This window comes from Antechinus flavipes, chromosome X (genome assembly GCF_016432865.1).
Source record: "Antechinus flavipes isolate AdamAnt ecotype Samford, QLD, Australia chromosome X, AdamAnt_v2, whole genome shotgun sequence".
Taxonomy (NCBI): Eukaryota; Metazoa; Chordata; class Mammalia; order Dasyuromorphia; family Dasyuridae; genus Antechinus; species Antechinus flavipes.
The window spans coordinates 5828672-5854076 of record NC_067404.1 but is presented as its reverse complement, the minus strand read 5'-3'; the positions used below and the strand labels follow the sequence as shown (position 1 = coordinate 5854076).

Here is a 25405-nt window from a genome sequence, read left to right as displayed (position 1 = left end):
TAAATCCAGCCTCAGACACTTACTAGCCGTGTGACCCTGGGCAAACTTAATCCTGTTTGATTTTTTCCTCATCTGCAAAATTAGTTGGAGAAGAAAATGGCAAATTACTGCAATATTTTTATCAAGAAAACCCGAATGGGGTCACCAAGCATCATATGACAACAACAAACTAATCAGTATCCCTTTTTAAATTCTTTCCTCACTCCAATCCAACTGCCCCCCAGTTGGATTTGAGAAAAAAAGCAAATAAGAAAATGAAAACAATATGCTTTGGTCTACAATCATTCTCCATAGTTCTCTCTCTGGATGTGGTTGTCTGTCTATTAGAATTTCTGTCAATCACTGCATTGTTGAGAAGAGCAAAGTCCTTCTCAGATTATCATCACATAATTTCTTGTTACCATATACAATATTCTCTTGGTTCTGCTTGCTTCACTCAACATTAATTCATGTAAGTCTTTCCAGGTTTTTCTGAAATCAGACTGCTTATCATTTCTTAAAGAACAATAATATTCCATCACATTCAAATACACTAGCTCATTCAGCCATTCTCCAAATGATGACCATCCTCAGTTTTCAATTCTTTCTCACCACAAAAAGAGCTGCTACAAACATTTTAAGTAGTACTTTTACAGCCAATTTTTGCTATTAAAAATTTGGCAATCCTATTTAACTTCTTTATCTTAATCTCAATGACAAACTCAGAATAATACTTTGCTTATTCTTTCCACCTGAACCAACATCTCATCCCTATCTTCCTTCATCCACCAAGCCACTATATCAATTTGCTTTTCCCTTTAGTTGTTAAACTACCATTTTAAAGCCAGTATCATTAAAAATGTATCACTGGAAAAGAAACAGAAAGACTGATCTTTGGAACTAATTAGCTACAAAATACTCAGGAAGAAAAGAGCAATGTATCCACTTGTTTGAGAAACGAAATGATCTTAAGCTATGGGAGAATTCACCATGCAATAAAAATTGTTAGGAAATATGGCAAGTAGTCTAGCAGAACCTCAGGTTGGAACAACTTTTCGCAGAAAAGACAGGCTGCAAATGCCTATATCCCTTGAGCTTAAAGGATAACTACATAAAGAGAGGCACATGGAAGAAATAAACTGCAAGTTGTGTAAACAGGGGAAGAAGTCAATGAAAAGCAAAAGACAGTGTCAATGGAGACAAAACAGACAATTTTGATTATATAAAATTAAGAAGTTTTTCTTCAACTAAAATCAATGCAGTTAAAACTGGAAGACAAGTGAGAAGTTGGGGGGGGGAGCAAAAGAATCAATAACTTTTAAGTGAATCATTCTGCAGATACTTTATATAATGTAATTTATCCATGACTGTGGAAAAGGGCAGGAGAATATGCTACCATGGAGGAGGGGCTGTCACATGGGTCAAGGATGGGGACTGGATACAAGGAATCAAGAGCAGGAGGAGCACATCTGTGCAGGGACCAGTTACAGGAGAGCCGGGCTAGAGCTGAAAGAAAGACCATGGCAGGAGGCACGGACATGGAAACCTGTGGGATGGGATGGACATGGTGCTCCAATGAGGATGGACAAAATGCCCAAATGCAAGGACCAAACTCTCAGGTGGATGGGCCCACTGAAACCAAGTTCTCCTCCCTCAGCACTGAATGTCTTAAGGCAGATGCAGATCCATCAGTGGTGCTGGCTGTCTCTCTGCAGATCTGTTCTGCTTTCTGCTGGAGAATGTTTTTGATGGTTTGGGGTGGGGGGGATTGGTGAGAGGAGGTGCCAATCTGAGGGGCAGGAGCTGAAAGAGATCCCAGGACTCTTTGATACAGTTGAAATATGTGCTTTTGGCAATGCAGATTTCTTGGAGATTTCCTTACATAGTCAAATTCACATAATGTGAACTGACATAAAACAACATGTATCTGTACTCCTTTCTGTTCCCATTGGGTTTTCTCCAGAGGTTCTTTACATCTAAATTTTCTAAGATTCTATTACTTTTCTTGATTTCTTTCTAGCTTGTTTTATAGTTGCATTTATCTAGCTCTCAGAGGGAAAAGATGAGATCTTCCACTACTATACATTTATTGTCTGCTTCTTCCTGTAATTCATTAAATTTTTCCTTGAAGAATTTGAATGCTATGCCTTTGTGCACATATTGCTTTATCCCCAAGTTTTATTCCATTGTCTGGAGCTCCTTTGGTCAAGATTTACATTCTATGCTAACCTCTTTTATTCAGGGCTATTTTTTTTCTGACATCATGTGTGCTACTGTTTGATTTTTTTTTCCATATAGGACCTAATAGTGTCTGCTCCAGTCCCCTAAAATTTAATTCCGGTTCTCTCTTTATTTCAACTGTGTTTTTTTTTTTTTTTTGCAAAATCAAATGATAAACATTGTTAAATTCCTGCTTCTAATTCATTTTGCTATCCCCTTCCATTTTATGAGTGAGTTCATCCCATTCACTCAATCATGATTATGCTTTTTCCTCCATGCTATTTACCTCTCTTTCTTCTTCTCTCTCTCTTTTTATCCTGTCCCCTCTCTAATTACTCTTTTGGATGGCCATTGAATTTTTTAGCTACTCAAAATTTACCAATACTTTTTCTTTCCCTTTTGATCCATATAGTTACAGATATTTTCCCTCTTTGAACAAATTTAGATGGGAGGGAGGTTCAAACAATGGTACCTTCCTTCCCTCACTACCATCTCTTTCCAATCCAAGATAAAACTTTTTCCTTGCTTGTCTGTTTTTATGAGATCTTGCCCCCATTCTTTCTTTCCATTCTACCATCTCCCAGGTCATCCATGTTTCTCACCTGTCCATATATTTTACATTAGCCACAACTAAATGTCTCATTCCCAAGCCCTCTTTCTAGGGGCTCTTTCCTTTACCTTACAATGCTTTTCTTGACTCTTATTTGAAAGTCATCTCTTCTCTTTTGTTCAGGAAATGCTTCAGCGGCCTCTATTTCATTAAATGTCCAATTTTTCTCTTGCTAGGCTTTCCCAGAGAAGAAACCCATAGTAAGTGGACTGTCCCCAGAAAGAGTGTCTCCTGCCACAAAGATCTTGTCCGCTCAATGTTCTGAGTCTAGATGCGTTTCCTTAGAGAGCAATCCTACAGCAACTGGTATAAGAAAAAGACTGGGAAGGTATTCTGGGCAAAGGAACAAACCTTTATTAAGGGAAACGAGGTGAGGTCTCAGGTCGTACTGGACAGACCATAGAGCACACCATTGCTTCCTTTGCCCAGAAGGCCTTCCCAGTCCCTTTCTTACACCAAAATGTTTCCAGAGAGTTTCTCCTGCCACAAATGTCTTTTCTTCTGGATGTTCTGAGAGTAGATGTGTTTCCCCAGAGAGTGAGCTTGTAGTAACTGGAAGGCTGTCAGAGAGTGTGTCTCCCTGCATAAGTACCTCATCCACAGAATATTCTGATGCTAGATGTGCTTCCCCAGAGAGTAAATCTGTAGTAAGTGGGATGTTCTCAGAAAGTCTGTCTCTAACCACAAGTGTCTATTCTTCTCAGTGTTCAGACATTTGATGTGCTTCAATAGAGACCAAGGCTGTAGTAACTGGAGTGTTCCCAGAAAGATTGTCTCCCACCACAGATATCTTTTCCTCTCTCACTATATATTTGTGTTGTTTTTTTCCTTCCTGAAACACAAAATACTACTTGTCACATGTAGTGACTCTCAGGAAGCAAAGAAAGATGGAGGGATACGTAGAATACTGTGATGTTAAAAAAAAATCCTTGAACATTTTTTAAATGAAGGCAAGAATCTGAAGGGTATTAATGAAGAGGTGGAAAGGAAGAACAAAAAGGATTCAGTCGTTCAGAAAGATTGCCCCCACTTTTGAAACTTTAGCATCCAGGCTTGACTAGAGACTGTTAGGTTAAGATTTATGATTTGGTCCTAAAGAATGGCTTGCTCCCAGAACAAGACCTAATATAACAGGTTATATGAAAAAGTTTAATAACAATGAAGTATAAAAAAACCCGAAAACTAGAATTGACAATGCCATTCTTACAATAAAAGCACTTAATGCATCCTATGATTAATATAACCAGTACAATACAAAGAGATAGACTACAGGAGGAGAGAAGAAAGAATACATCCCTGATTCCGGGAAGCACCAACTTTGCAGACCTCAGGCTGGGGAAGTGCAGATCACAGCCTTGCAAGTCCCGACCGTGGGTCCCAGACAGAGCGTCCTCTCCATGGGTGAGATTCCAATTTGGGTATCGATCTATCGTGACTTAAACAATGCAAGGAACAAAGGTGGCTAAGTGCCAGCGATACCGACTTCACTTCCTAGAGCTAATCCAGAAGAAGGGCCAGTCCTGCCAGAGTCAGTCAAGAGTGAAGCTTTACTCCTGGAGTGGCTAGTTCCAGTGCATAGATAATGTGTTCTTGGTGGATTTGGCCAGAACCCACCCAGGACGGTGTTCTTTAAGCTGTATTTTTCCTAGGGTTAATCAGCAGCTGAAAAACAGGGGTGACTATTAGTTCATTGTACTGTAATTACCCCATGGACATGGAGGGAAACTGAGGACCAAAGCCTACAGAATCTTATCCTTATACCTCTATCTTTCAGGGACATCCAGAGAAGGAACATCTCGCCACATTTTCAAGTCTGCCCAAAGTTGGTCTCCCTGGACACCCTTGCCCCAAGAAGCTGGAAAGAGCAGTACTTGGTCTCTATTTCTACTTGGAAAACAGAGAGGCAGCCATGTCTCAGGGTCACCAAGCAGGCGAGTGCAAGAAAACGGACAAGGAGCCAAGCCCAGAGGCCATGCACCAAGCAAAGTTTCATTGTAGGCCACTGACAAAACATGGAGGAAATATGACAAGAAAAAGGCTGGTCTGAGCTAGGAAGGAGATCTGTTAAAGAACTACCTAGTTTGGGCCCGAACTTTCCCAGGGTCAAATCAGAAATGCCCAGGCCTTGTATAAAAGAAAAATTAGCCTTGCAGTATACAGAAAATCAGACACCGAGGAAGACTTGAGATGTATCTTTGTGTCAGTCGTAGAGCCAGAACTCCAAGCTAGCTCCTCTAATTCTATATCCACCAATCTTGCCATTGAAATCTTGGTCTCCTCCCAAACAAAGCCTCCCTGCAGGTCTCTTATGTGTGTGCTCTATCTGCTGCCTCGGTTGTCTCTTCACCCAGCTTTTACTTCAAGACACCAAATGGGTGCAGAGACCCCAGAGTGGTGGGGGGAGTTGTCTGAGGTCACACAGCAAGCTAGTGTCCACAGCATGTACAGTAGGATGTCAACCCAGATTTTCCCCATTCAAAATCGAGCAGTTTGGCTCTTGGGTTCTGTTGACTCTGACTCTTCCATCTCCCTGGTGTACCCTCATCTCTCTGGTTGTAAGACTGGAAGAATGAAGGGAAAGTTTCTTTTTCACATGTCATTTCCGAAAACCTATCCCGTTTCACCTCATGAACGTTCAACAGTCACTTGTGGCCCTGAATTCATGTCTTTGGCAGAATTCCTGACCACACCCTAGGCTTTCTCTATCACTTCAGCACCAAAGACCCTGGAGAGCTCTGCCAGGCTAGCGTGTTCTCTGCAATCCACCTGCTCTAGGAACACTCACCTCTGCATCAGAGGGACCCCAAGGGGACAAGGCAGCACAACCACAGGCAGCTGGGTGGCTCAGTGGACAGAGCACTGGGCCCAGGAATACTCTTCTTCAAGAATTCAAATCTGGGCTCAGACACTTATTAACTGTGGAATCCTGGGCAAATCACTTAACACTTTTTACCTCAGTTCTTCATCTGTAAAATAAGTTGGAGAAGGAAAAGTGCTGAAGTATCTCTGCCCTCTCCCCCAAGAAAAGCCAAATGGGGTCACACACAGTCAGCCGCAATGGAAAAATGACTCAAGTATGGTCAGATACACTAAACTCACACTGCTCATCTGTCATCCCCACAGACATCAATGTATCCTGTATCATCATCAAAGAAAATAAAAAGATGCTCTACAGAAAGAAGCTCATTTTCCAGAACTCCTCATTCTTCCTACATCTGCTGAGCTACATTAGGAAAATAATCAAGTGTGGCCCCAAATGCCATCTCATTTCCTTTTCCCAACCTCAAAATGATTGACAGGGTGTTGGTAAAGGGTAGATGCCAAATTAACCATGTTATTTTAAAATTTCAATTCCAGCCCTTGTGTGATAGGGCCAATGTCTACCAGCATTATTCCACAAAACAGGTTTGATCCATGCCTCTTGTCTATTCATATAACAATTATTTTTCCACAGAAAGTGACCAAACTTCTACTGCAGCTCCAAGGCTATCACTATCTTTATTTAGTTCTTTTTCTCATTCTCATACTAACCACAATGGCTCTTCAGAAAAATTTCATCTCGAAGAAACTGAAACCAATTCTAGTCACATGAAAAGGTGCTCTAATCTCAAGGGAGGGAAGGGAAGCCACATGCCTATAAACATGTCTGTCTCCAACATCCTTAAAAACATCTCTGCCTTGGGATCTCCTTCCCCTGTGATTACCCTCCAATTTATCAGTCAAATCTACTTGTTCTCCTCTCTTCTCAGTTTGCTACAATCTATATTCTGCTCTCATTTTTCCAGATATTTTTCTCACATTGCTCATCATCTCTTTGATGGCAAATCCCACATCCCTTTCTTCATGCTCACCTTTCCTCATTACTTTGCGGCTTTTGGCACTGTTATTAGCCTTTCTCTTGATACTTTTCCTCTAAGTTTTTCTGAAATTACTCCTTGCAACTTTTAATCACTATACATTTATGAAGTGCTTATGATGTGCCAGGTAGTGATCTAAGCCCTGGAAACACAAGCAAAGCTAAAAGACAGAACCAGCTGAGTACCCCCTCACCTTGGCCACTTCTTCTCAGCATCTTTAGTTAGATCCCCATGCAGGTCGTTCCTAGTGTTCCACTGGGCCCAGTCCTGGGCTGCCTTCCATTCTATCTTAAGGGCCCTATTCCCAACAGCTCTTTTATTCTCAGTTTTTACCACCTCTTCCTGTTATCCCTTACTCTTTAGGTGTTTGCTTCTTAGTTCCTTTGTTACTTCATTTTTTCATGTTATCTACTTCTCCCCCCTTTTGAACCTTCTCAGTTACTCAAGTAGATTCCTCCTCCCACTATCATAACAAGGCCCCCCTCGTTCCTTTTTATACCTTTTCTCCCTCCACCTCCTCTCCCATCCTCTGAAGACTCTTCAGTTCTTGAGACTACAAGGCTTAACTTGCCCTCCTTGCCAAAGCTGTTTGACCCAAACATCTCACACTCCCTTTTATCCCCTTCCCATTTACCATCCCATTTGTGCTCCCACCAATATCACCGATTGGGACGAGCAACATCATTACTTGTTTCTCAGTTGAATTATTAAATTCAAACACGACTGTCTTGGGAATTGCCCCCTTGGTGTTTCTCTTCTAGAGGTCATCTGTGCGTTTGGTTACCTGGTATTTCATCAGCTGTCTCGGGAATGTCTGCGGACTTCTCTGGTACCACTTCCTGCATTACACTTCTTGGTGGTTGTTTTTATTTTTAAAGCTTTTTGTTTTCAAAAGCTATGTATGGATAATGTTCTATTCCCCCTTATGGGACCCAGCTGTTAATCTATTATTTGTTGAAGGTCAATCAGAAATGATTTCAGTGGGGTTCGGAGAAGAGACTTTTAGGACACTCAGTTTTCTCACAAAATGTTTCCCACAGTGACCACTCACACTCCAGAGACCACCTCACTCGCAGGGTTGGTGACTCTCCTCTGGAGCCCCTTTGTCATCACCACCTGTTGTTTCACTGCTGCCAAGGGTTCTGTCAATCTCACCATGTCTATTGGGACTGTGAAACCTGAGCACATTCTCATTACAAACGATATGGTTTTGATCAGCAGGGGGTGGTAGTACTGTAACCCCAACATCCCCAATTTTAATGTAATAAGATTTGTCTTCCACACTTGCCTCAATCATTTTTCACATGGCCTTGCAGGAGGGATGTCACTGCATACCTCAGCCTCTGCAAGGGATATCTCACCTTTGGATGCTAATTGGGCACAATTCACATCCATCTCCACCCTTATCAGTCAGAAGCTGTTGTGGAAGATGAGTCCTCCATTTCTAGTCCCACATGAAATTGCGTCCCAGTTCTTTGGGATGGCAATGATGGAGTCACAGCATCTGCCCCAGCCCATCTATCCTATCGCTTTCTCTCAGGAATTTCACTGGAACAAAAGGACCCTTTAGCTTTTCCATGCACAAGTTGCTGCTGCTTCTGCCCTAGAAGAATGCCTACCATAATCCAATCCCAGGCACATTTCCCATGCATACCTTACCTGAGATTGTCCACAGGTATGCACAACCTTCTGAGATTATTAGACTTCCCTGCTCTGCCCAGTTCTCCCAGAGGAGCCCCTAAAAATGGGTAGGTCAGAAGTCCACCAACTCCATTAAAAAGAGAGGTATTTCAAAGTAGAAAACCAAATCCTTTATTTGATCACATCTCAGGAGAACTGGGCATCTCCCCCCACCAGGGCAGACTGACAGTAAGAAGAGGTGGTGTTCAGAAAGCAAACAGAGGGTTATCTACCCAAACATAACAAATCTGGTTGGACAGAGCGGGTGCCCTCATATTGTAGCTACAAACAAGGAAATATCTCTTATCCCATCCTAACAAAGAAATCTTGAGAGTTTTAGTATTTTTTAAACATTCTCATTTTCTCTGTCTTTATTATTTTCATCCTTCTCTTTAACAACCAATTTCATTATTTCATTACTCAGGCAATCTTCCAAGGCCTCCTGAGCATTATGTATCTCCATTACCATATGTTTCATAATTTCATACTGACATTCCCTCTCACTTGGGCTAACTGTATAAGGGGATGTTTGTTGCAAATGTTTCAGAAAAGTAGTGTTTGTCTCTCTCACGTTCTTAACCAATGCTTCTGTCTTCTCAATTAAGGCTTCTGGAATCAGTAACGTGGGAAAAGGGGGTGGTGCAGCATCAGAGGGAGGGTTATACACCTGATGTATCTCTTCAGCACAACTTCCATGGTTTAATTTCTCTGAATGGTCACATGTGTTATCAGTCTTTTCACTTACTAACTTTTTCTTTTTAGACTGCTGATCTAAGTGTGCTAAATTCTCAAATACACAGTCACATATGGCAACCAAATCCAATAAAGGCTCTGGCTGACAAATGTAACAACTCCACTTAGTGTTCTTATCCATCACTTTTGCCATCTCCTTTTTCCCTAGATTGCGCCAAATGCATTTTTTACAAAAAGCATTAGGGCAGAAATCACAAATAATTAACTCTCCGCCTTCTGCACACCATCTGAAATGTAAAAAACAAACAAAAACATTGAAGCATGATTCTTGGTCAACTATTTAAAGATGTTAAAAAAAGTTAATCAGGAACAAAAATTTACTAATTACAGAAAATTTAATATTCTTTAATATAACTAAATATACTTCAACATATATTCTTTTAAATTATTCATGTAATTATAAAAGTAAAAGCAGGAACTTATCCAATTGCTCTTAATGAAACATCTTTGCAACTTTAATATACTGCCCCAAATTAATTGTGGAATGGAAAGAACCAACAAATGAAAAGAATAAAACCAAACTACTGCAACCACTCTTGTGCCACCCATACATGACCTTCAAAGGCAACTGAATCAGCAGCAGCTGACGCTTCCAGGGCTCTCAGTAAGGACTGAGAAACTGGACAGAAAGTGGATCCTTAGCCGGCACTGGGTCCAGGACTCTGTTGCATTGGCCATATAGAGATCCACATTCCCATCCTAAGGCAAGCACGAAGACTAGCACCCAAGGGAATAATCCACAGATCCAGTTAAGCAAAGAGAGCTTATGGCCACTCACAGATTTTTAAAAGTTCAGACTAGAAAATCAGGGATTATATCTTCCTTAGATCATAACACCCTTGAAAAGCAGAAAACATACAGATGCCCAGGAACAGCTCTGAACCAACAGAACAAAAACTTGAAGCTTGGGCAAGGCTCTTGCTTCATTCAGGACCCAATTTTATTACAAAGGTATAATTTAAGATAGGCTGGAAAATCAATCAGTAGCCAACAAAAAAGAACATGACCATAAGAAATTACTCTGCTGATAGGGAAGATCAAAACAGAAAATCAGAAAATATCAGCACAGTCAAAACTTCCACATTCAAGGTCATAAAGAAAAATGTAAATTAGTCTCACATTCCAAAAAGAATCACTGAAAAATGCTTGAAAAGAAGATCCCAATAGGGAAGTAAAGAGGTGGAAGAAAAGTTGAGGAAATGAAAGTGATGCAAGAAAATCATGAACAAAGTTAACATCTTGGTAGTAAAAATGTGTTTATGAGAAAAAAGATTTTAGAAAGCAAAATTGGGAATTTCACTAAAAAACAACTTTAAAACAAGGTTCACTGAAGAACACAATGCATTGAAACTTGCAATGGGCAAGGGGAAATTAATAGAAATAATGCAATATTTCTCAAAAGAAAATGAAAGTACGTTAGTCACTTATGAAGCAGACATTTGTGAGCACCTTTGTGGCAAAGAATATGAGCTTTGCCTTTAGTCCAGTAAATTCTGAGTTCAGATTCAGGTTCACTGACTAGTTATGCATCCTTGAACAAGCACTTTACCTGGAGAGTTTTTACGTACCTCTCAGGTTATTATAAGCTCAGGAAGAAGCCCATCTGGCTATCATCAGATACAACAATTCCGAAAAGAATATACTGTTTAGAGAATGATTGTTTGCATGAAACTCCTTTGTCCATCCCTCAAGCCCTGTGCATCTTTAAACAACCTTTAGAGATTTTGATTATTATATCTTTAGACAGGTCCTGGCCCAGGTCTTCCAGGTGTATTATTCCATCTAGTTCCTTGATTCCCCCCACCTTTAAGCTCCCTAACACTTCCTTGCCTCTTTGCTTCTCACCCCCTTGAGTTCCTGCCTTTATCCCTGAGATATCCCAAAGGTTATAGTTCCCCTATGAAAGATCTGCTTATGATAAAGATCTTTGCCAAGTTTTCTTCCTGACTAAGCCCACCAGGAGGTTCTTCTTTCTCCCTCCGCATAGTGTCTTGTCTCTAATGGTGCCGTCGTCCTTACTCTAACTCTGGTGAATCTACTCAACTCTGTTATGGCCAGAACTCTGACACAAGGATGCTTCCAAGGTGTTAAGTCAGTGGAATTGACTTAATGGTTCTCTAGTTCAGTACTCAGCACTTAATAGAGTTCCACAAGACTCACACCTACAATAATGGAGTACGTAACAGCCAGCAAAAGCTGAGACAGATTCATTCCATCGGCCACCTCTGTGGTGGCTGGAGGCTGAAGCACAATCCTTTGGACTCAGATTCATTCACGTCATGTCACACCGCCTTGGTGGCAGACTCTCCTCCTTCGCTTCTCCACTGAAACCAAGACTCCAGAAGGCCCCCAGAAAACTAGCCGAACCCCAAGTGGAGGAGATAGGACTTTGAAGGAGACACAAAAGGATTGGACTTTAACACCTGGCTGTTCTTGTGGTGATTGCTGAACTGAAATGAAGGCTGCTCCCAAGACCCCCAGAGACCCCCAAGAAAACCAAAACCAGGAACATTACAAAACTACCCATCCATAATGCACTTAGGCCTCCTGGCATATTCTTTTCATGGATTCTTTCCAATTCCCTTCCTTTCTAGTGATATGCTTTCCCATCTATATTCCATATTTACCACTTCAGAGGCCTATTTTATCTCTATTTTGTAAACTCTTCTCTTAAGTTAAACCTTCCTTTTGATAGAGAATAGTTGTTGTGAATTTGTTTCATGGTTATTCTGAACCTGTCCTTGCAAAAAGGGACCTCATCACTGGCTGTTTGACCTTGGGCAAGTAACTTGATGAATATTTGCTTTGGTTTCTCAACTGTAATTATAACATCTATTTTTCCGGACTATTGGAACTTAACTTAGCATCCAGTCCTTATATACACAATAGGTATTATAATCATCTTTAACATCATTATCACATTATTATTATTAGTCTAAATGTTTCTTTTTGAGATCAGTGATGCTAGGGTCCAAATTTCTAAGATATTTGCAAATACTAAATGTTTAATAAATACATTATCAATTTTAAAATTGTCAAATACACCATCTTATTGAAGCTAAATGTCACAAAGGGCAAAACGTGTCTTGTAGGAAGAAAACCAAAAACACTTAGTGAATTTAGGGAATACTTTGTGGTAGTTATTAATAAAACAAAAGATACATATATAACAGGCTTTGCCTTCAAGGAACATAGATTCTCTAGAGAGGAGACAAAGCACACACACAAACACACATTTTAATATGGAATAAATGTGAATTAATACTGAAGGGGAAACTAGAATCTAGATACCACAAAATAGATTGTCCTCTACCAAGAAACACCTAAGTTTTGAGTGCAAAGTTTGATTTCAAAGACTAGTTTGAGGCAAATGATGGAGGAAATTCAGAAGCTGCTAAATGAAAAAGAAGAACTCCACAGATAGATCAGCAGGATAGTTCCTTCAAATCAAATAAAAGAGCATTCAAATCCAACAACTGTAAAATAAATAAAATGTCAAATATTGTGTTGCTTGGCTGGGCCCTCCTCCTGGGTTGCTATGGAAACAAGGCTTCTCTGTACCCAAGTGGCAAGGGGGAGTCTCTATGTTGATCAGCAAAAGGATCAAGATCTGGCTGGTGCCTTGTTCTGGGCATGAGGTGGCTACATTGGAATCCTATTTTGTAGAAGGTGGTTGCTCACCTGCCTAAGAGATTGTTGTTTAGGGAGAGGAGGGGTCCCCACAGGTAATTGCCCTAAACTTGGAACTTGCTTAGCCCCCTGCTGTGAGGTCTGTTTACTACTACTACTACTACTGCTACTTCCTACTACTACTACTACCACCTATTGCTAATAATACCTACTACTATTACTACTACTACTACATTTGACACTTGTGTTCCTCTCACTCCAGTGAAACTCACCTACTTCAGCTAAACTTTGATGGAAGATAAGGATTTTGAGAAGCAAATTACCAAAGATTTCACAGCAATGCAAAGGTACAGGAAATTTAAGGTGAATTGTAAACATTCATTAAAATAAAATTTAATAAATTCTTGTTCTAAATGCTTGTTTCCACTGTCACAGGGCAGGTCATTGCAATCAAGTTTGTTCTTTGAAAGGGCATCAATATCAAAAGCCCCATGATCCTTGCGTTCAGTGCCATCAATTTGGGCATTGAAAGCTAGACAGTTGTAACTAACATCTGGACCCTCCTTCAAAACCAGCCATCAGCAAGAGTCTGTTACCATAGAAACCATCAATAAGTCCACCCAAACCCCCAACACTCCTGTCCCACTCTCACACCCTAAGCCCTGAAAGGCAGCAGCAAGCAGCACCAAAATTTAGGATGGCACAAGAGCAGAGCAGAACTATCACATAAAAAAGCTGAGTAATAAAAAGCAGAAAAGAAATATGAGGAAAAATAAAAATAAAAAGTAGGGGGAAAAATTAGTTTCTAAATATAATGAGAAGTTATTGTAGTAACAGGGAAGATCATGGTATATTTATAAAAGGACAACAGTATCAAAGTGGTTATATTTGGAGTCTCAACAAATGTAATTTGTTCTCAGATCCCTGAAAAAAATCTTGGACGAGCTTAAAATGTATTTTTAAAAGTGTAAACTAGAAGGGAACAAGTATAAAGGGTTAAATTGAGAGGAAATTAAAGAAGTCAGTACTTAGTTATTGAAAAGAGAGGAAGCCAAGAAGGTCAGAGTGAAAAATTGCCAACACACTTGACTTAGGTACATCCCCAAAGGGGAGACACAAAACAAACTGGGATGACCAGACTGTCATCCTTCCCGAATCTGTTTCCTGGTCCCTCTGATATGATGCAGCCCTTGCACACGATGTACTAGAGGCCCCAAGAGTGGTAGAGACCCCAGTACTTTTCGAGAAATCTCAGGCTGGATTTTGAGTAGATGCTCATCATTTGGGGAAAAGCTGAACAAAGTGGTATATGAAGGTAATGGAATATTGTTGTGATATAAAAGGTGGTGAACAAGCTGATTTTAGAAAGACCTGTAAAGATTTACAAGAACTGATGCTGAGCAAAAGAACCAGAACCCAGGAAGGCATTGTACACAGTGACAGCATGAATATGCAATGATCAACTATGAACGACTTGGATCTTTTCCATGGCCCAGTGATCCAAAGTAATACCAATAAATTTTGGACAGTAAATGTCATCTGCATCCATAAAAAGAACTATGGAGATTGAATGTAAATCAACACATGCTATGTTCACATCTTTTTTCAGTTTTTTTTTCTCTCATGATTTTTCTCTTTTATTCTGATTCTTGTCTCCCAACATGACTCATAAAACAATGTGTATTAAAAATAAATAAATATATTTTTAAAAATTTCAGAAACAAGAGAAATGACTCAACAAGAAAGAATATGATTATGGCAGTAACATTGGAAATTCAGTATGAACTAGATTTTCTATTTTTGTGTGTGTGTTATATACACTTTTGTGATATGATGGTGCCTTTAGCCTGAAATTTTATTTTAACTTCTTAAAAAGATTTCATTTTAAATATCAAGTACAATAAATGTATACATTTCTTCAACGTCTAAGGTCAGAGATATCCTGAAATTCACTAAAAGGAACCCAGGTTAACAATGTCTGGTAAAATCATGGGCAGCTCGAGAAGACCTGAATCCAAATGAAAAATGAAACCATAACAAGTTGAAAGCCTCTAACTCTTCAATGAGAAAACACCTGCAATTATAAATTTAAAACTAGCATACCTCTCATTTTGAATATATGCTATAATCTCTGACATTGGACAACACAATCAAGACTCACTGAGAGAATAAATGAAATAAATTATAAATAAATAAATAAAATTATTTAAGAGATCCCCCAAAAGAGGAATGCTTTTTATTTTGGGAGATATATTCCTACCTGCAGTGCGTATGAGGTCGAGGAGAACCATGGCTTATGTCATCACTTCTATATATGTAGCAGCTCTAAAAAAAAATTAACATTAAAATCTAAATGTTTTAAATCTGTTAAAAAATTAACATTCACAAAGCACAAATTTTAAAATGTGTAAATCCACTGAGCATACACTACATTTAAACATAATACTGGGGTGATACCTTTAGTCACAGTGAAAAAAATGAAATATTTTTCAAAAGTAAAGAACTGCCAACTAAGTAATGACATATCATGGGGAACAGAGGAACAAAATGTCTATGAAGAATTAATTTTTTAAATGATAAGCTGATTTTAAAGAAAATTCAAAACATGTTCAAATGAAAAATTGTGTAATTGATAAATGGAAAATAAACAGTATCCAAGGAACAACAGGAAACATTATTAATACAATCAAAACCAACTTTTGTTGCACTCAACACACTCTATATGGTGATAGAGTCTGAAAGAGCTCAGATGAACTCCTTTCTCAAATAACTTATATATTCTCACAGTAAATTAGTAAAACATATCATAGTAATTGAGCTTCACAGGGATATTGTGCATTAAACAAGGTTACATGTGTACAACCCTTTATAACTCTTGAAGTGCTAAGGAAAAGAAGCTATTATTAAAACTACTTTAATTATTTCAATAAATACTGATGCCCAAAAGATAATTTGAAATGTTCTCCTCTCACCAGAATTAGGAACTACTGAGAACAAAATATTACACATACTGTCAAACATGAATACGACTGAATTTTTTTTTTAACTTAACCATGTTCTTAGTAATCAAAGAGGGTGAAAACTACCTCACTGTGATAGGGTCAAGACACTTTGGAGCCCACTATGACTGATGGGAACAGTATGAGTTCACAGGTCGGGCACAGAGAGTCTTTATGTTTGTCCTCACATATACTAAAACCTGAAGTTTATCTAATCTAATCAATTTACTAATCAAGTCTGATTTTTAAGTTCAGCACTTAGTGCATCTCACTTCTAAAGAGAGAATCTTCACTTTTGAAATGAATCATTATAGAATTCATATAAATAAAAAAGATGTTTTACTCTGACAGGAGAATTTGTCCTTTATTCCCAAACAAAAGGCATACTAGTTTAGAGATAACAAAACCATCATCCATTTCTTAACTTACATACCTTACAAATAAGAACATTCAGTGCAGGATGTCTATACACTGAATCCTCATAATGGTTCACTTGTTGACCACAAGCAGTACAACACACGATCTCATGAAGTCTTTCCCCTAAACAAATAAATTATAAACATAGTCTGTTCACAAATAAAATTTAAAATTCCATACAAACTTGAAAACTGCATTTTTATGCCTCAATATCTTTTATGGCAATGTCCTATTTGCTTAATCAATAGGAATTTACAAAGATATATGTAGTCACATCATTTTACTCTTGAATCTTTACCCAAAATTATGGATATGTTTCATAAATTTCACAAACTAACACATTTTGTAACTGCAAGACATCTCATCATACATTGTCCTCAATTCATTTCTGCCTCAGTTTCCTCACCTTTAAAGTGGGCTAGAAAAGGAAACAGTAAACCACTGCAGAATTCTTGTCAAAAAAGCCCCAAATGGGGCCACGAAGAGTCAGACACCACTAACATGAGAAAAACTTTAAAAGAAAGACAGATAGTGTGGGAACAATAACCACAATGAAGGAACAGAGACAGATGAACCATTAGTAGGAGAAATAGAAGGCCAGCTGGGGAGGAAAGCAAGTATTGGTAGAATGGAAAATATTGCAGGGCTTTAAAAATCAAACTGATAAGTTTATATATTTTTGTTAGAGACTAATTCGGTAAAGAAATAACAGAGGTGGAACAATCACTAAGGGAAAATTATTATAGCAACAAAGATGTGGAGGACTTGAATTAGAGTGCTCAATGTAGGTGACTGCTCAATAGTTGTAAACAGGTATTTGAAAAAGATGAGGACAGAAATGAATTATCGAGTTTCTGCACTGTTAAGTTAGTTAAAAATGAAAAGGAGGAGACCACAAGAGAATGGAGAGGTATAAAAACAATAAGAGGATGGATAATGAGTTAAATACAGGGGCATAATTAGACAATTGTAATGGAACAGCAGACTCCAATGAAAGAACATCCCACAGAAGTCATATTCTTATCTTCACAGATGCAGGGAAAATACCTTTCCAAAACAAAGGACTCGTTCCTAATGAAAATCACTAAGGCATAATAATAAATGCAGTTTGCATTAAAATGATAAATAAAATTTATAACTGTCATCAGCAAGGATTACCTGCAATGCGGATAAACTAAAAGCTTTCTCCATACAATTAGAGGAGAAGCAAGCCTTCCCCTAATCAAGCACAGCAAAGAACACATGATGATTTCTTTTCTAGCCCAGGGCAGCTTAGGGAGAGAGACAGAAAGGTCTGTGGAGCCTCAGGAGGGATCTGGCCACTAGCAAATGACAGTATTGAGAGAAAAGTTGTGTAATGTCCAAGGAAAAGGCAAGACAGAAGAGATCCTGGGAGATTCATGAGCATTCACTGGGTGAAGGAATGAGCGCACTCTGACATGGATCACCACATGTCGCCAGATTACAAGAGTTGTGAGCAATGGCCGAGTCTGAACTATGTGGCTCTGGTCCAGGCAATAATAAGAGGAAGACAATTGCAAATGCAAAGTATCTTTACAAAGAAAATATCATGGAGAGAGAATTCTGGGAAGACAGGAAAACACTTTAGAAAATCAAATTTTCTTTACAATGAAAAGACAGAATATTGTCTCAGAGAAGGCCGAGAATATAGGAAAACTATTCAAACAATTGTTCTAAGACAATTTGAAAAGATCCCAAGAAAGACTCAGCCTCCAAGGAAGAAGGAGAATAGGGCGAATTATCTTACATCAAAGTCGAAAACAAGAAGAGTTTTTACAATGAGGAAAAATGCTTGAACCTCACCCCCGCTGGAAGTGAATCAGAGAGAATAACAGCCCGAGTTGGGTATAAGAACCTGTTTAATTCTACAGGTAGGGAAGAGAGAAGGGAAAGAGGGCCTGTGGAAGAGGTGAGGATAAACTAAGAGGACAGAGTGAAAAAAAGGATAAAAGGGTAAATGAGGGAAAGATAATTTGAAGTGAACTACTTAGTAACCTAACTGCAAATATGAATGGGATAAACCTAAACACAAAACATAAGTGTATTAAAAAGTAAGAAATACATTGGAAGCAAAGAGACACACACAGAGTAAAGGTAAGGCCTGGAACAGAGGGTAGTAATTATGATTTCTGATAAAGCAAAAACAAAAACATGTCTAATTAAAAGATATTAGGAAATGACTTTTCACTAAGAAGTACCATAAAAAAATGAAATAATATCAACACTATACACATGCACCAAATGATGCAATATCTAAATTAATTAAGAAAAAGTTAAATGAGTTATAAGTGAACAGCAACAACACTATACAAATGAGGGCCCTCAACTTTCCCTATGGAGAACTAAGTTAATCAAACAAACAAAAGAGAAGTTAAAGAGAAGAGAACTCTGGAGAAAATGGAATGGGAGAACTGAATGCAGGTTTACTCAGTGGTACAGGAGCTGCACAAAGCATGAGCCCAGGAGAGAGGCGCAAGATGGGCAAACCAAACATGACATTGCCATAATGAGAACCACACAGTGGCTACCCTAAGAGACTACAGGTCCTGGGACAGTATATGTCAAGGAACAAAAGACATAGAATTGCAGTCAAAACTTTCACCTCCAACAAGTGAACGATACCTCTGAACTAAGAGAAGGATTATTCCATGAGCTGCCAGGCTTTCAAATTTTTGTGGGAAAGAAATCTATAAGATCCCAGAGAAACATCTGGCAAGCATCCAGGATGATTTACAAGAGACTCAGTCAGGTGAGATTATGTGTTTCCTATGTGAAGATGTACACCCTATGTGACTTTCATTTGAGAGAAAGCCAGAGGTAAAGAAGAGGATGATGTGATTCTGAAAAGTAAAATGGTGAAGGGCAAGTTAAAAAGAATAACTCCATTTCACAGATGAGGGGCAAGAGCAAGGAATTAGACAGGTGAGGAGGACTGAGGTTTCTGGAAGCCCACTCATATCAGAAATGAGTTAAAGAAAAGATGGTACATGTACATCTACAAGGGGATAAAATATTTTATATCTATAAAGAAATAAGATGGGCTGAGAATAAATGTATTATATTAGTCAGAATGGAAGAAAGAGAGAGTTGGAAAAGGTGGAGAGTGGGGAGAATAAGGGAAGGATTCTCAGGCAGGTTAAGTACTATCAGGGCCAGGGGGCAGATAATAATAAAGTAGAGGAGTCAGGGGAGATAAAATATAAAAGATGCACGCAAAAATAATAATGATCAGGAGCAGAATTTATTAGAAAACAAAGGCAAGGGTAGTAATCACTTATCCTAGACTAGGTCAAAATCTTGAAAGATTCAGTCAAAATACAGAAATCTTCATTACATACCAGCCATGTCAATACTGTTTCAGATGTATATGTATACACATTATGTGTGTGTGTATATATATAAATATATATACACACACACACAAATATATATATATATCTGTACATGTACATATATATAAACTTAAATATATACATACATACTGCAGCCTGCTTGACTGAATGTGCAAGGAGGAAAGGTGAAAAAGTAAAAAGTACACAACAGAGAACAAAGAAAACCTACTAGGAAGCAGACAATTATGAATACAATATCCTCTATTATTATATAGGCTTTCTTGAAATGGAATTTATTATTACATATTTTGAACCCTCCTTTACATTCTGATAGGCACATGACATTTTAATTCTTTTTTATCTATCTTTAAAAAAGTTAAAAATATTTTTATTTTAATATTTTATTTATTATTATTATTAAAATTAAAAGATTTTAAAAATATTTTTAAAAATTTAAGTTTTAAACAAAAACTTTTTTTTAAAGAAAGGCTTGAGCTACATAGCATTTCTACTCCTTCTGTTAATGTCCACCTGCATTTTTGTTTTCCTTCTCAGGTTATTTTTACCTTTTTTTCTAAATCCAATTTTCCTTGTGCAGCAAGACAAGTATAAATATGTATACATATATTGCATTTAACATATACTTTAACATGTTTAATATGTATTTGTCTATCTGCCATCTAGGGGAGGGGGTGGGGGGAAGGAGGGGAGAAGTTGGAGCAGAAGGTTTTACAAGGGTCAATGTTGAAAAATTATCCATGCATATGACTTGTAAATAAAAAGCTAAAATTTTTTTTTTTTAAAAAGAAAGTCTTGGGCTGAACTGAGTACAAGGGATCAACTCTAAAAAGAAATAAAACTATGTAGGGAGAGATAAAAAAAAAAGAGCTATTATTTCATTCAAATGAGAAACAAAAGGAAAAACTGATAAGCTGGGGGGAATCAGATACTGCAGGAACCTCACTTCTTTTACCAGAAAGAAAAGAAGAAGTCGTAGAGGGGACAAGGAGTAGGAGGGCAAGGTGGCAGGAAGAAGTAAAACAACAATGAGGAGAGAGAGGGCAAAAAGGGTGAAGAGGAGTGTGAGGGGGAAATAGGAAGAAGGAATATACACAAGTATTAATTTACTCATAAGGCAGAAATAGAGAACAGCCTGAAAGTTAAAGTCAACAGCTTGTTGCTTTCAACCAAAATGAGACATATGTGTATGTGTACATAATATTCTATCATAAAAATGAGATATACACAGATAAAGAAGAGGGGCAGAATGTATTATATTTTTTAAAACTGGGGTGTTAATCACGATTTTTTAAATATATTTACCAAAGGAGGAGGAACAAAAAGAAAATCCCACAGACAGCAAGGTCACAGAGTTTCAGAGACAATTGAACAGCAAATTAAGAAGGGGGAGAAAGGAAAGGCATTAACAAAAGGGATCAACATGAAACTAAAGGTGAATTCCAAACAACAGGAGTCAAAGAAAACGGAAGGAGAGTTTTAAAAATGTAACCTACTTTCTAACAGGTTCAAATAAAACCATAAAATACGTTATCATCACGGTGGCAAGACTACTGTTAGTTCAGAATGAAGCAAGTTCACAATGAAAAAAGTTAACCTCTTCCTAATCACAAATCCCAAAATAATTCATGATGATCAAAATTTGACTATTTGTTCATAATAATGAGCTGTACCTTTTGAGAAAGACAGCAAAGCAATTTAATTACGGTGTTGTATGAAACACTTGGATAGAAAGGTCACCTAAAGAGCTCTTGTTAAACTGATTATTTCCTGACAAAACACTAGATTGGACTACAGCCTGTATAGTTAATAACAATTTGCTTGTATCAAAGCAGATCAGTAGTAGGCCACAATCAAGGGTTTTAGGAACATTTTAGATCTTATAGAATAAAACTGGTACTTATTTGACTTGAAAATTTTAAGTAAGAATTTTGGGAGCAAAGGGAGAAGAATAATGAAGTATTAAACTATTCAAATAGAGGTAGATTGCAATTTACTCCCCCTTTAGACTATGATGTTTTTTTCTTGAGAGAAAAGGATATTGTTTTATCTTTCCTTGCATTCATAGGCTTAGCATAACAAATAAATGTTTATTAATTGACAGTTTGTTTTAGCTTCAGTTACACAGCTTCTTAAAGTCCAATAGTTTTTATCCTTCCTTGATTCTCCAAAACTTTTGGCACTTGATTGCTCCCTCTTTCTGATTATTTCTTCTTTTCTACCTGTCACATTATTTTGCCATCATTCTCCTATTCCTAATCCTCTGATTACTTTTCAAGGTGTTTCTCCTCTCTCTGACCATTATTTCTCCTATTTTGCTCACTGGCCATTTCCCTAAGTAAATTAATTCTCCACGTTTCTGTTCTCTCTCTCTCATAATAATGAACATCTGCAACCTGAGGCACCGTCAGCAAAGGGCCCATACCTGAATGTCACCATCTCCACTCTACTTGTTCTGGCCACCAAGCCCCCACCCCCACCCCAGGGAATAATGGTTAACCTGAACACTCCTAGTTTGCTTGCAGAAAAATACCTCTCACCCAGGTCCTCCATCATAGGCACAGGAATTGTGACTCCATTTTTATCTCATCACAGGAAGAATATACATTTCCTCCATTCTTTATGGTTATAGAAAGTGTTCAATTTCTTTGTCAGTGTTCTTTCCAATGACAATATTATAGTCTCTTCATATTAGTGCATATTATTCAATGATTTTCAACATTCTTTATACTATTTTACAAAATATGCTTTGAAATTAATTTTAAACTAAACTACTTACCAACATGTCGTTTGGAAGTTTTAGTCCTCATTCGGCTTTTGTGTCTAACTTCAGGCTCTTGAAAATCATCTTTGTCTTCCTTCTTCTTTGGTTCTGGTTGGACAATCCTATTACCTACAATTTAATAACAATCATGATGCTAAGTATGTGAAAAGACTGAATCTACCCAGAATATCAGAATGAAAAACAAAGTTTTAAAAGCCACTGGATAAAATAAAATGCTAAGGGACACAACCTCTTACTTGTAATCTGGAAGTTTCCAAAACCAGAACTGTGATATTCAAAAAGAAATTCTTCAGAGAAAACCCATGGGAGGAAGGTTGAGCATTAATATTCTGTTATTATTCTTCTTCCCATACTAAAGCCTCAGAGGGAAAAACCATTTCAAAGAGTTAGAATTTCCCATGTCCTTTTAGAATCTTAAGCTTTATTCTCCAAACCCAAAGGTTCAGAGTATTACCTGCCCTCGGGCATAGCTTCAGAGCACTAACAAAAATAGAAAATCAAGTCCCTGATCTCAAGAAGCTCTCATTCTCCTCAGCCACAGCACACAAAGGTGCCTGTATCTAGAAATCAGACAGTCATTTAGCTTCTGTCTGCCTCGGTTTCCTCATGTGTAAAATAGGAGTAATACCAGACATCTGATGAGGGCCTGAAAAAAGCAACAGTTACAGTGTGCTTTTCATACATAGCTGGAGGTGTCAACTGTATATTGGTGAAAATTAAAGCCTTTAGTGCAGAATAATCACCAAGCGAAATGAAAGGCCCCAAGGCCAAGAAGGATATGTGCAAAATGAATAATAAGCAAGCAAAAAAAAAGAGACCAAAAAAAAGACAGAGGCAGGAAAATAAGTATAAAAGAAGAGGAGATACTATAACATGAGTATGAAGTGCAGCATAAAGATAAATATAGCATTAGGACTGAGATGGAGGGTAGAAGGATAACTATTAGATTTGTCAGATCAAGTGTCCCTGGATACTTTGGTAAGAGCATTTAGGTGTATAGGTCTATACCTGCAGGAAAATAAGGCAAAACCTGAATTAACTAGAAGGCGAAAGCCTTGAGGAAAAAAGAGATGAGCAGGAAGTAAGGTGCCCCTCCCTCCTTAGGTAAACTAAAAGCTCACCTATACAGATGATGCACCCCAAGGTCAGTGTCTAAACGAACAGTGGGTAGAAAATGAAGATGAATATTGGAAGTATACGCCAAGGTCAGAAGACAAACCAAAAAGTGGCAAAAAAGGTCAAAATTTCCCCAGGATAAAAGCCAGCAGCTTTTAACTTAAAATAAAATAAAAACAATCTTTTAAAAAATCCTCCCTTTTATCAAAACCATTTCAAAAATTACTAATTTGCAAGGTAGTTTAAATTAAGGGCCTATATACCAAAGAGGTTATTCATGACAAATATTGACAAATGATTTTGAATAAGCCATGTTATTTTTAGTACCTGTTTCCTAATCTATACTATCAGGGATTTAGATAAATTCTAAAATCCTTTTGGCTGTGAATCTACTTCTTCTATGACTAAACTTTTATGACAATGAAAAGTAGTTTTATACAAAGAAAACCAAATTTTCTACTCATAAGTAGGAGTGTTAACTTTCAAATATGTAAAGCATTATGATACAATATACCTTCTGCGAAGCTTTTTGTCACATGAACATCTGAATTTTCATCTGAATGAAGTGGATTGATAGATTCATGCACCATCTGTCCATCATCGTCATCCATATGTTCTTTCCTAAAGAAAATTTAAACTTTTACTTAAAACAAGTGAAAGTTTTCAGAAAACCAGCTTCCTTGGTGAGTGTTAGTAAAGTTAATACGAAAATCATTTCAAACAATGTTCATAATTCCATACACAACTCAGTACTAATGTGCATCACTTCATACCTTGTATCTTTCACAAAGATGTAGAAGGAGAAATAACAGAAGACAGAGATATAAAGAGAGCAGTTAGATGGACAACATCCTTGGTGTATTTGTACTTTTAAAATAAATCCACATACTTTGGTCAGAAACACTAACCTCTCAGGGCACGATGGCTTCAGTTCTTCAGATTGCCCATTACCCTAAAAAGAAAAGCCAAATATAAGTGTTAGCGAATCCACGGTTTTTGTTTTTCAGGTGTATACAACTCTTTGTGACCCCCATGTGGGGTTTTCTTGGCAGAGATATTGGAGTGCTTTCCCATTACTGCTCCCACTCATTCTACATGGGAGGACACGAAGACAAACAGGGTGAAGTGACTCGCCCAGGATTATACCATGAGTAAATTTCTGAGGTCAGATTTGAACTCAGAAAGATAAGACTTTCTGAATCCAGGCCATTCTGTACTAAGTCACCTAGCTATCCCAAGGTGTTCTTGTTTAGTCATTTTTCAGTTGTGTCAGACTGTTCATGACAGAATTCACTTCAGTAAATTACAGATTTCCTAAGGATTTGAGATAAGCACAGGAGAAGCAAAAAGATGGCCCCTGTACTCAAGAAGCTGACCAGCTTATAGCAAGATAACTAGCAAACAGATTAAAAGGAGCTATATCCCGGATAAATGGGAAAAGTTGACAAAAGCAGACAATGGAATTAGGAGGGGCTGGGGAAGGTTGCTGAGAAGGCAGGATTTTAGTTCAGACTTAAAGGGACAGAATAAGTGGCTAGAAATGAGTAAGGAGGGCATTGCAGGGATGGGGAAAAATCAGAGAATGGCCAGAGAAAAAGGGTCTTGTTCAGAGAATGGCCAGGAGGCCAGTGTTACTGTATTATAGAGGGCAAGGTAAGAAGCCTATGAAAGACACAAGAATGGTAGGTTATGATGGGTTTTGAATGGCCAAGCATTTTGTAGTTGCTCTTGCCAATGGAGTTTATGGATACTGGGTGGGGGGTGAGGGAGCTAAGGAACAGAGAATGACATCATTGAAATGGTGTTTTAGGAAAATCACTGTAGTGACTGAAAGGTTACTAGAGTGGAGTGGGAAAAACTTAAGTCAGGATATTGCCATAGCCTCGTGTGAAATTATAACCAGGGCCTGTATGAAGCGGAGAGAAAGGGAGTATTTGAGAAGGGTTAAGAAGGTAAAATCAATATGCTGGGACAACAACTTGGATATG

General features: G+C 38.0%; 1 protein-coding gene and 1 long non-coding RNA gene across 2 annotated transcripts in view; both read right to left on the bottom strand.

Annotated features, from left to right (window-relative positions):
* Nucleotides 1-8493: 8493 nt before the first annotated feature.
* Nucleotides 8494-25405, bottom strand: part of LOC127542782 (transcriptional regulator ATRX-like) — a 206742-nt gene continuing 189830 nt past the window's right edge. The window contains exons 8-9 of the mRNA XM_051968597.1: nucleotides 8918-9326; nucleotides 8494-8529 (exon numbers count right to left, since the gene is read on the bottom strand). Coding sequence (XP_051824557.1) covers nucleotides 8494-8529; nucleotides 8918-9326 — 445 coding nt within the window. The remainder of the gene's footprint in view (nucleotides 8530-8917; nucleotides 9327-25405) is intronic.
* LOC127543005 (uncharacterized) lies at nucleotides 22312-24363 on the bottom strand. Its single transcript, XR_007949054.1, has 3 exons — nucleotides 24326-24363; nucleotides 23932-24038; nucleotides 22312-22409 (listed from the first exon to the last, which is right to left on the bottom strand). It is a non-coding gene; the product is annotated as an uncharacterized LOC127543005 (long non-coding RNA).